This window comes from Ammospiza nelsoni, chromosome 1, assembly GCF_027579445.1.
Source record: "Ammospiza nelsoni isolate bAmmNel1 chromosome 1, bAmmNel1.pri, whole genome shotgun sequence".
Lineage (NCBI taxonomy): Eukaryota > Metazoa > Chordata > Aves > Passeriformes > Passerellidae > Ammospiza > Ammospiza nelsoni.
The window spans coordinates 126,991,760-127,003,718 of NC_080633.1; the positions used below are offsets into that span (position 1 = coordinate 126,991,760).

Consider the following 11,959-nt stretch of genomic DNA (forward strand, 5'->3'; position numbering starts at 1 on the left):
GAGCAGGGAAGGGGCTATGCTGGCAAGTAAAAAGCCAGGATGACTTTTCCTCTGACAACACTTTATGTCCTGAAGTGTTCTAACAGATAAATTTTAAAAACATTAAACATTTAAAAAGTGTTACTTTTCTCTGAATTTTCCTCTTTTCCCCAGATATTATCAGTATTAAAGCTCTAAACCCCTTCTAGTGCTCATAGATAAAAATGGTATTGAACCAAGATAAAAGGAGCTGATAAAAGCCTGTTTCATACTCTTCAATATCTGTCAATTTCCAACAGGATTCAGTAATAGCTGAGACTTACATTTAAAGTGGTACATCTATAAACCTGATTGCTGAAAAAGATAAGCTATTTTAAATGCTTCTTACTGACTTTTTGTTTGTTTCCAGCTGCACATTCATTGAATAGTCTTCATATTTCACACTGCCCAAGGTAAAAATAAACCAAAGAAAAGAAAGATTTTGTGCTCTTTGCCATCAGACACCAGTTTATTGAAGCGTGCTGTGATGGCTGCAATGAGATTTGCACTGATGTGGGCTGAGGGAGTCACTGGCAGATAATTACTGCTATCAGCAGCAATTTTGGTTGCTGTTGGAAGGTCTCCTGGGTACTGCCCAGTGCAGGCACACATTAGAGCAGCTCCTCTCCTCACCTCTCATCTTCACAGGGAGTATCATCCCGTGCCCCACTCTGTGTCCATGGACATGTCCTGGCAAGCCTTGCTCATTCTGAGATAACACACCACTCTTCAGCCAGGTAATGGGAAGAAGGATTTAGGTATTCTCCTGGAGCCAACTCACCTGGCTAAAGTTAGGTTGTATTGAGTACTTCATCCAGTTAGCCTCAATAATACACTCTTTTCACTGCCCAAGATGCTGCATTTTCCTGTAGGGCACCCACAGGTATGAAAAGATTTATGGTAGCTTCTGCAATTCTGTGAGTAGAAATGTCCTTACAATTCATACAGTGGGTGGGAACAGAGCATCCAAACCTCTTACATGGCTGCACACTCACAACAAGGTGGGCTTCAGGCCTGAAAGAGAGGAGAGAAGCAAACTGAGAAAGAATATTTTACACTCTCATATAATCTGCATAAACAAGTGAAAACTAAGCCTCTTTGTAGATCCTCTATATTTTTGTAGATCCTCTATATTTTTAAGATATAAATGCATGGGTTCACAAACAGAATTTAAGGAGTATTGTGTAAAAAAAGCATCATGAAAACAGTAATGTGCATCATCAAGAGAAGTGGGTTAAGGAGATGTGCTACTTACTACAGAATGAAAGTTCTGGTGTGTGGGAGAGCCTCTCCTTAGCACCAGCTGTGTGGGTAACCCCCAGATGGAATCAAGGGGGAAGGCACAAGAAAATGCCCCATGGCCCTTCCTGTAGCCAGCCAGAGCATGTCCAGAGGAATCACTGAGCTCAGACACCAACATCACCCCCTGCCAGAGGTGCACCTGAGGCACCACGCCTGAGAACCACCTGATGCTCCACTAGAGCCCACCGTTCCTCAGAAAGAAGGCTTGACCTGATTGCTTCTCCCCATCCTTCTGCATGCCTCAGATCCTCCAAGTCCCCCCATGCTTGGCACAAGGCACTTTGAAAACACAGCTTTCCAGATCTGGGCAGTGTCCCTCCCTGCCATGCCCTGTCTGGTGCATGGCCTGTCACTGCCAGCCTCTCCCAGTGCTGCCCTGGCTGAAAGCCACCCCAGCACAGTCCCATGCCCAGCAATGTGCCCTGGTTCTGGAGGACCCACACTGAAATGTATTAACTATTAACTAACCTCGGATGACAAACAGGTATCACCAATGGACAGTTTTGCAGAGGACAGGTAGGTATTGGTAATATCTTCTAGCTCAGTGCTAAAATGATCAGAATCCTTGATGACATTATAATTTAGGGCCATGCTGTAACTGGCAGGTTTCTTAGGTTTCTTCTCCTGCTTCTGCTGGTAGTTGCACAGTTTCCTGAAGGCTGCTCTGAATTTCTGGGACATGAGATTGTAAATGACAGGATTGATAGCACTATTCAAATAAATGCAGATTCTGCAAAATAGCAGGAACCAGTTTTCTTGGAAGGGTCTGGAAAGAAAGGAATTGACGACAACCAGGGTGCGGTAGGGCATCCACAGGAATGCAAACAGGATCACAACCACGGCCAGCATCTTGGTGACCTGAGGGAGCACAGAGAGAGACAAAGGAGGGGCAGAAGTTCAGTACTCCCCCTGGCATGAACACGTGCGTTCTTACACCTCTAGGGCCAAACCAAACCTCTGGACAGATCCTTCAGTGGGAATTTCTGATGAATATTTGATTCAGAAAGGAGTAGGAAGCACAAAAATCTTGGCTTCAAATTTTTCCGAGTTTTTGTTAAATTACTCTTTCCAGATGATATCCCAGTAAGCTAACTGTTGTAGACCTCAGACATTTCCACTTCTTATTCTGGAAGAGGGTGTTGATTCAAATGGGAAAAAAAGGACAAAGAGTATTTTTTTCCCAAACTAGTATAGCCTGTAGAGTAATTAAATATAAAGCCTTTTAGGTTATCTGGTTTAACAGTCCGCCTAAAACAATTTCCCAAAGCCAAAAATAAGGAGATAAAGAAACCAATTAGATTAATTTATTTTCCTCAAATCCTCAGTATTTAATTAGATCTTCATTATTTGATGTTTACTCTGAAAAGCCAAATAAAGTTTACAGAGCCTGGGAAAAAAGGATTATCAATCAAACTTGATTGTTATAAGAACTTTATTCTCTTATGTAATTTTCTTTAGAAAAAAGAAAATAACAACCTTTGGGAATACCCAGGATAGCTGAAACGAAGTTAATGAGAAATAATTTTTAAAAATCCACTTTAAAATGAGTCTTTCTTTTGTAAATAATTTAATTCTGATGTGGACAGTATTCAACAGTCTCTACATTTAAGAAAGCTTGAAAGGTATTCATAAAGAAAGTAGAAAGCACACAGAAATGTGATATGGGAGGATACATTAGCACACCTTCATGGAAGTCAGGAGATGGCTTGGTTAACTGTGTGAAATAGAAAGTATCGGCACACATTTTGGTGAGCTACAACTGTTTCTTCTGCTTGTACATTTATAAGAGTTTCAATAGGAGATAACTCCACTAAGATCACTCACACATGCTAGTTTTAGAAGTAGGCTTTATTTTGAAGTTATGAGTATATAATTCGATTGTCTTCTGACCAGATAAGTTCAGTATATAGAAACCTGCTATCACATTGCCTAATTAATGTATTTTCTCCTATCTTTCTAGAAAGACACACTTTTAAGCCAATTTGTTTGGTTTGTTATAGATATTCTAATAAAGAATGATGATGAAAATCAAAGATACTCTACAAATTGATGAATCTTTATCTATTTATTGGTCTTTGAATGTGCATATTCAAAGGCTGCAATTTTATCTTAGTTCATCCCTTACCCTTATTTTTGTTTTCTCTAAAGCTGTGTTCAGTGGGAGTAAAAAATAATGAGAAGTGCTACTGAGAAATGAGACTGAGAAATGCTATCTATCTCCTTTTTTGTCACTTGACTGATACATTTCATTATGACTTCTACACTGTTTGTTTTTTCTAATTTTCTGTTTACAGTCATTGTAATAGAGCAAAATACAAATGTGAATGTTCCAGGTAACTCAAAGGATGATCTCTCCTTATGTCCACTTCTGAAAGGACCATTCCTGTGAACATGGTAGCAAGGAGAGAGTTGACCCCGTACTGACCCATTCTGGCTCTCATACCTCCAGTTCAGCTCCAGCCTGTGCCTCCAAACTGAGCAAATCCATTCAGTGGAGAGCAATAATTCACTGTAGAGAATAATCCACATTTAAAGGAAGAAAGACACCATTTGTGGGGCCTGGGTGAACAATGGGACAGAGCCAAACCAACAGATGTATTCCATCAGCTCAGGCATTCAGGGCATGACAGCCTACACAGGAATCAGAATACTTTGCTACCAGAAGCTCAGCAGGGCACTCCATTATGGTACCTGCCAGTCATTGGCAATTTACATTTCTTTCAGGAAAAATTGCTCAGAGGATCATTTGCAGTGTTTCAGCTATCAGCTTGAGTCTGGACTAGAAGTAAATTATTCTTACTGTCAAGGAGGGGGTAATTCAGAGTCACACAATTAACACTCTACAGCAGTGAACAAAGACTGTTACTGCTCAAGTGACTGTATCCCATACACTGCAAATACATATGTATGTATGTATGTATGTATGTATGTATCTATCTATCTCTCTCTCTCTCTCTCTAAATATATATATGTATAATATATGTATGTTTGTATGCATGTATGTATGTATGTAGTGTGCAAATTATGAGCTGAATTTGTATATATTGGCATTTGGATGCACATTTTCTTTTCAACACCATAAGCTTCTACTGCTGGAAATGAAGCACTCTGTAGAGCTGGTTTTCATTCTGCTCAGGTCAATGAACCAACTCATGTACTCATATGCCTTCACAGAGTCTACATGCAGTGCAAGAGAAGAGACAGAACCCATGGGTGGCATCTCTTTGGTGGCATCTCTTGGTAGTTCAGCCCATGCAGGACAATGAGGAGAATTCACTATAATTTTAAACTGTGTGCAATACATATCTTTCCAAAGGTGCCAAAAATAATAAACCTGTCACAAGATCTCTACTGCCTGTCAGAAATTCAGTTTCCTGATCCATCTAACCAGCTGTGGTTGTCTCTGAGACACATGATGAGGCCCTGAGTTCAGGTAGTTATTTGCCCATTGGTAAATCCTCCTTAGTCTGGCTCTGGAGTGGTTCTTCGTGCTCAGCTACCTCAGACCATGAGCAATGTGCAAAAGGCAGCAGTTCTGAGGAGGAGCTCTGGCAAGGCTTACTTAGTACCAGCACGGGAGTTCTCACCCCACTGCAGGGTGAGGCACCACTCAGGGCTGCTGACACAAATTCACCTCAATTTGTGTTATAGGTGAACCTGTCATCTAAATACCTGACTGAGGCCGAAGGTTCATTCTTATCCACACCAAAAGTCTTTATTGCTGAACATAAATAGTTTAGAGGAAAGTTTGGTCCTCTTTGTTTAAGCAAAATGCCATGTTCTTTCTCAAATCACTTTATATGAAACAGTACTAATCATATTGGGAAGAGGCTAACTATTTGACATCAGTGGAGGGCTAAGAGGATAAATTTTAAAAGAACATGTTTTTATTACCTGTAAGCATACACCAAAGCTCCCTGAAAGCAGCAGCACTACATCTCAATTCATTGCTCAGGTGAAGGCAAACACACTGATTGCTCTTTTCTTGTGGATGTGCACTCTATGTTCTATGCTCAGGGTACAAATTATCTTAGTTAGAGAGATTGAAAACATGGTAAAAAGATTTGAGCAATTTCAGCTTAGTCCAAATTTCAAGTGTAGTTTGAATGGTAACAAAAGAGCTTGAGATTGAATATTGCCCTGCCTGCATATAAACATTCAAACCCTATCTTTTTATTTCTGAGGATGTTCTAAAGAATATTTAAAACATATTTTACTAAGCAGAGTCCCAGTATTTTAATTCTGAACTAGGATCCTCCTTTTCCTTCCTGGTCCAAAAGTTTCTTATTCTAAGAAAGGGTTTTTATTAAACATTTTCACTATCCTGGTACAAATAGTTTAGTATTGCCTCCTTCTCCTTTGAGTACTAATCTTTCTTACACTGATAGTAAAAGCAATAGTCACTCTGGTGTTTTAAAGCATGTAGTAACATCTTTCTTCTTGTGCCTGGTTGTGTTCATTGCAACACACAGAGATTGCATATCCCAGTCCATGATTTCCTAATCAAAAAGTAGTTGTGCAATGAGGAGGAGAATTAAATAAATAGAAGGATTAAGGTCTTGACACACTAACACCACAAGTGAAACCAAGTGATAAGATTGAGGATTTCATGTAAGCCATGTAAAACTTATCTTGCACTGCAAGCTGGAATCTGTGCAGAGGGATCTCTCTGGTGAGCAGGTCATGACTGCAACACTGTCCAAGAGAGGACTTTCTCTAGAGGGCAATCTACCTGCTATAACTGACCATGATAGCCATGATGACCTTAGATTTGATTGGACTAATCAACTAACTTTGTGAGATACACATACTGTTAAGTGAGCTGGATTCCATCTCAAGTTTAAACCAACATGTTTGCTATGTAAGGCTGCATTTATTTTTCTCAGCCACCTTGATATCTGAGGAAAGTAGGAATTCCTTTGGGGAAACCTTCATGCAAACATGCAATTCAGTATACATGCTATAAATGGGAAAGGAAAAAAATCTGTGATCTGTGGGCTGCAGGACCCACACTGAAACAGAGGAAAATGGTGAGAAGGAAGGAGTGACACAGGACCAACCTCTGCAACCTGACTGCAGCACTCTCTGGCCCCACACTGCTGGTGGCTGCAGGGAAGGGACTGAGTGTAACTTGTGGCTATAACAACAGGCAATGAATTAGCACTATTAATTTTCCCCAAGTTGAGTCTGCACTGCCCAATAACTGATAGTTTCCTTGCCTGTCCTTGTCTCGGATCATGAAGAATAGGAGCACTTCCCATTTTTTCTCCCATTCCCAGCTGGAGCTGATCCCCCTATAGAAACATGCATATATTTATTTTCATAGACATGTTCTTGGATAAATATGAGAACTGCTACAGAAGTAGGAAGTTCACACCACATTTTCAGACACCTTTTCTACAGATCACATGCTGGATATTGTACACTCCTCAATCCCTGTAGTGCAGCACAGGTCCATGAAGACACAGAGTTTCACATTTCAGCAGGACTCACTGTCAGGCCAGACTGTGTTGTCAGCTATATATGTCCTTGTCAGCGTGGCAGGAAATTTTCCTTTTTGTGTCTTAATAACTGTTGAGATTCTAGATTTTTTAATATGTACTTGTTTTTTCATCTTTTCTCTTGTTTTTCTTGTTTTTACACCACTGCCTATCTTTTGCATGTTGCTATTTTACAAAAAATATTACTAATTATGCCACATTATCCTTGCTTTGCTTCCTGTGTTGTACTATTTGTAAATTCTAGCTTTACTTATAATGAAGCTGCTTTAAGCAATCAGATTTCTTAGGCTTTTAGAGAAAGTCTTGCTGTCTTTACAAGACATAAATGATATCACATTATAATCTTCACTTTTTGGTTTCATAACAGTGTCCATATTCATCAGTGTTCAATCTAAAAGATTTGTCTGTTTTTCAAGTGATACTAAGCACATGTAATCAAGTAGAAAGTGATATTGACTTGAAGAGCAGGTTATCTTTTTCTACTAATTAATGGACAAAGAAAAACAACATTAAACACTTCCTGACTATTAACTGTAATTGGCAACATAATTAAATTTAACCTAGCCCATGTATTTGTGTTGTGTGTTTCCAAGCATAGCTCTAGTGCTCTCTGAGGGCTCAGTGCTCTAGAAGGCAGCTCAGTTAACTTTTGGTATTTTTTCCATCTCTGTGATAGGAGAACACGGTCCCTCTCATAAACAGTAGCAATTGAAGCAAAATAAGAAGAATACAAAGAATAAGAAGAATACAAAGAATAAGAAGAATATCCCCAGAGCCATCTGCAAAAGATGCACCCTGTGTTTCCCATCCCTGCACCAGCTGTGCTGCCTGCTGCACACCATGTGGTTTACTGCAAACAGCCAGCAATTAATCTGCTCGCTATATTCCACTGGTATTATTACACACAGCAGCCTACATTTTCAATAATATAAGAAGCTAGTCAAACCTATGCCTCAGTTTTGAGCCATCAGTACAAAAAATATTTTCTGAGAGAGAGAGAAACAAAGATATTTAGCATTTACAAAGCAATTTATATACAGACTTCCTTATACAGACTTTTCACAGGAGAGTTAGAGACAGGAAAATTTACATCTTGACTGCATTTGCTGAGTGACATAGTGCCTTAGCTTGGACTCAGCCTCAAGTGTCCCAAATTTCCAGGATAGCTCCTTCCCTTCAAATTTCAAAAATAAGTCAAGAGTCACTTTGTATATTTGGCAAGATTACTAACAATCTGTAATGTAAAGAAATTATTGTTAAAAACATTTCCATCATATTTGACACTTCCTAATTGCTTTCTGATATAGAAAATAAAGTACTGGGGTTTTTTTGGTTTGGTTTTTTCTTTGTTTTTGTTGGTCCTTGCAGTAGGTAATAATGTACAGGCAAGAAAAAAAATGTATTTTTATGTATATGTATATCACTTGTTTTAAACTTGACTACTTAAAAAAAAGGAATCTTGACTACTTAATAAAAAGACATATTATACCTCTTTCCACAACTTCAGACAAGTGAACTTTAAAACAAGTTGTTTAGGTTTCAGAAAGCCATTTCAAATAGTTTTTCCTACCTGCCTTCGAGAAGCAATAGTGCTATTGAAACTCCTGTTAGTCATCTTGGTATTCACAGGCTTGCTTTGGTGAGCCACATCATTCCTCCAGGTCTTAGAGTTTTCTTTTGGGTCTGAAGGGATGGGGTTCAGGAACAGTATCCTAGCAATCAGGCCATAGAGCACAGTTGCCAATACCATTGGCACAACATAAAATATACCAAAGTCCATCATGTAGATAGGAGAGTAATAGCTCCTGGAGACCTTGTAGCCACAGGACACAACAGTAGTCTCTTTGTAGGCTACTGTGTTAAGGTCTAGCAAGAAAAACCAGAGCATACAGTATATGGAGGTGAAAGCCCAAACAAAAAGAATTATCTTTTTGGCTCTTGAAAAAGTGCACAGGAATTGAGCTTTGATTGGGTGGCAGATGGCTATGTACCTCTCAATGGTGAAGGCAGCGATGGAAAAAGAAGAAGCGTTGATTCCCAGGTACTGGAGGTAAGTGATGCAGAGGCACCCGGCATAGCCGTACACCCAGGATCTGTACAGGCTCTCTGTGATATTGGGCAGCCCTGCAGCCACAAGCACCATGAGATCTGCCACGGCCAGACTCACCAGATAGCAGTTAGTGGGAGTTCTCATGTGCTTCGTTCTCAGGACCACCAAAACCACCATGACATTGCCCACGATGCCCAGCCCGCAGATGAGGAGCACCAAGAGGATGGTAACCACTTGGTATTCGGCTGTAATGATCTCCTGGCTTGATAGTGGCAGCCCAGTCTGGTTCTGCTCGTCTCCTGTGCCATTCTCCATCTTCACCAGCCTGCTGCTGCTTCTGCCAAGCCCTCGCTCTCAGCACCTGCTCTCCATGGTCCCCTGCAAAAGGGTCACTGGAGCAGAGTGTGGGTGAGCTGCAGCCCCAGAACGCGTTCTCCATGTAGTCACAGTCCCATTCCTGTACCCTCCTCCACTCCCCCTACAGCACCTGAACTTTCAGTCTTTGTAAAGTCAGCTATGAGATGGGTTAATCCCTCTAAGGCCCCAGCTCACTTGCACAGGCTAGAAGGCTGTTTCCCCACAGCTGCTTTGAAGCATTCACGAAAGCCAGCCCGTGGAGGTGGGGGTGTCCTGCCTGCAGCGCCAGGGAAGCGCAGCCCCTGCTCCGGCAGCTGCTGCGGCTGAGCCGTCCCGCGCTCCGGCAGCGCCGCTGGCCGGGAGGAGCCACCGCGCCCCGGGGGTGGGCACAGCAGCGGGACGGGAAACCAGAGCGATGCGTGAGGGTTTCTGCCTCACGCCGCTCTCCCTTTCCGCTCTCAGACAGCTGTCATGACAGCATCGATCGCATTGATCCACGCTGGCAAACAAAGGAGAGCTGACTGGCAACAAAATTGCACCGATTTTTAAAATTCTCACTGCCGCGATGCCCTTGTGAAAAGTAATGCTATTTACATTTGCCTCCTGCTTTGCAAGGAGTCCCTTCAGGGCTTTACGGAAACAAATGCATCCCAGCTCTTGAAAACAGCAGGAAAAAATGTAGGGGTCTTTATTACTTAGTAGAAAATTCTGTTCAAAACCTCTATTGCTACAGCTGTCATCACTCCTGAATCCTTTCAACTCTTTTGAATTGCAGCAGAGCAACAATAAAATGATCACAACACAAATTGCTTCTTAACGAGATCAGTCACACAGGCACACGTGTGCATGCACACAACACAGCGTCACTAATCTACCACTCTTTTCTCAATGTACATTCTCCTCTGATTGAAAAAAACTCCTCCACAGTCAGTCAGGTTGTGTAAAACCACAGACAAATCAAAGACTGGTGTAAATAACTGTTTTGAGCAGTGCAGATGAAACTCTATCAATTCAGTAGCCCAGCTGCACCTGGAGACTGCACTTTCCTGTCTCACTTGCTATCTAAATGCCTTAGTGGGAAAAACAATAGCAAACCCTTCTGTAAGGCTCTGTGAAAGTCCCCTTGTCAGCTCCCAAACACAGTCTCTCAGCCCACCATTTCTCCTTATGCTACTGTGTTAAAAGTTTGAAGAGCAAACTTGTCTTAAAATCCCTTATTTTTCTGCATTTAGGGCAATTGGTTTTGCTCTTTGCTCAGGAAACAAAAGGTTCAACAAAATAAAATGTTGCACAACTGAGGAAAGGCATCTTAGATTTCAAAACAGACTGTAGTGTTTAGCACTGGCACATGTTTGCAAAACTAGGATTTTAAGTAGACTTAAACAACAGGTGGTGACAAAAAGAGAGTATCACCTGAATGAGAGCTGAAAATCAGACTCAAAAAATACCAGAGGTTTGAAGCCACTCAGTTAAAGTTCTCCAGTCATTTTTTTCCATTTGCCTATGTTGTGATCACATACTTTTTATCTGTAGATCCAAGAATACTTAATGAAATAAAGCAAATACAATTTTTCCTTTTTAATAGATTAAGAAACAGAGATGAAAAGAATCAGATTGTTTTGCCAATGGTCTTGCAGTGGCCTGTGGGAAAATGCAGGTTGCTGATTACTTGACCAACAGTATATCAGCAGAAACATATAATCTTGATTGCACTTCATACCATCTGCAGATCCTGTTATTTTGGACACAGCTGAAAGAGGAAGGTCATGACTGCTGTAATGCCTGGGTGTCATTAAAAAATATTCCTTCCAGCCCCTCTACACTCCATAACATTTTGTCCTTGAAAATGGACAGATTTCCCCTTCCATGCTTTTAAAGCTGTGTGACCATAGTGGGGGCAGCCCCTGACGCTCAAGCCTGCAGTATAAAATGCACCATGAGGGAGCCCAGGACTGAGAGATCACAGTGTCAGTGTCAGCACTCAGGGACCCAGCAGGGCACTGAATCAAAGATTCAAACCAGGAAACTGAGTGAGATGGCTCTGCGGATAAACTCCTCAGTCCTCAGGGACCTCAGGTGAATTAAAAGTTTTTGGCACCTCCATAGACTGATTTCTCTTCAAGGGGTTACTGACGCCTTTCTGCCACACCGTCACACAGTGAATTATCACTGCTCCTGTTTCTGTGTATCCTGCTGGCTTATGGAGGCAACCTGTAGGTTCTGATTTGGCCTGAGACTCAGCACATCTGAGAGCATGGAAGTGTTTGCAGCGCAGAAACTAATGGCTGAGGACATGGCATGCAGAGAAGCTGTGGAATATTTAAAAGGATTTAAAAGGCCAGGATTTTGACATAAATATTGGAGATCTGGAAGATGTACAAGACATGTATTATCTGATGCTTGACTCATTCTTCTGCATCTGCTTGTGGTCCGTGTCAGAGAGAGGATGGACGGTCTTGTCTCACTTTTTATGAGTTTTTATCAAGTGCTGCATTCTGGTAGTGAAAAAGGTAAAGAGTTGTCACCATATGGCTATAAGGAAATAAATCTACAGTAGGCATTCAGAGGATTTTATCAAAAGCAAAATTTTAAGTATTTTTTCAAAAAGTATTTTATGAAAATACTGTCAGTGTTAACATACTAAAACATTAACATATTACCAGTATTAACATAAGAAAAAATTTCCCTTTTCATAAAATACTTCCACAACCTACAATGTTTATATAAAACC

The 11,959-nt window shown here is 41.0% G+C and overlaps 1 protein-coding gene across 1 annotated transcript; it reads right to left on the bottom strand.

The window, feature by feature from the left end:
* Nucleotides 1–1,779: 1,779 nt before the first annotated feature.
* On the bottom strand, nt 1,780–9,337 carry TRHR (thyrotropin releasing hormone receptor). The gene is made up of 2 exons (XM_059479292.1): nt 8,392–9,337; nt 1,780–2,178 (listed from the first exon to the last, which is right to left on the bottom strand). Exons 1-2 carry the CDS (start codon nt 9,184–9,186, stop codon nt 1,780–1,782), a joined length of 1,194 nt encoding a protein of 397 aa, XP_059335275.1. The 5' UTR covers nt 9,187–9,337.
* Between the last annotated feature and the right edge of the window lie 2,622 nt (nt 9,338–11,959).

Excerpts from the sequence above, each read along its gene's own strand:
- TRHR (XM_059479292.1), bottom strand. The coding sequence starts at position 9,186 with ATGGAGAATGGCACAGGAGACGAGCAGAACCAGACTGGGCTGCCACTA. Across the intron at positions 2,179-8,391 it reads CTATTGCTTCTCGAAGGCAG|GTCACCAAGATGCTGGCCGT; the intron begins GTAGGAAAAACT and ends GTGCTCCCTCAG.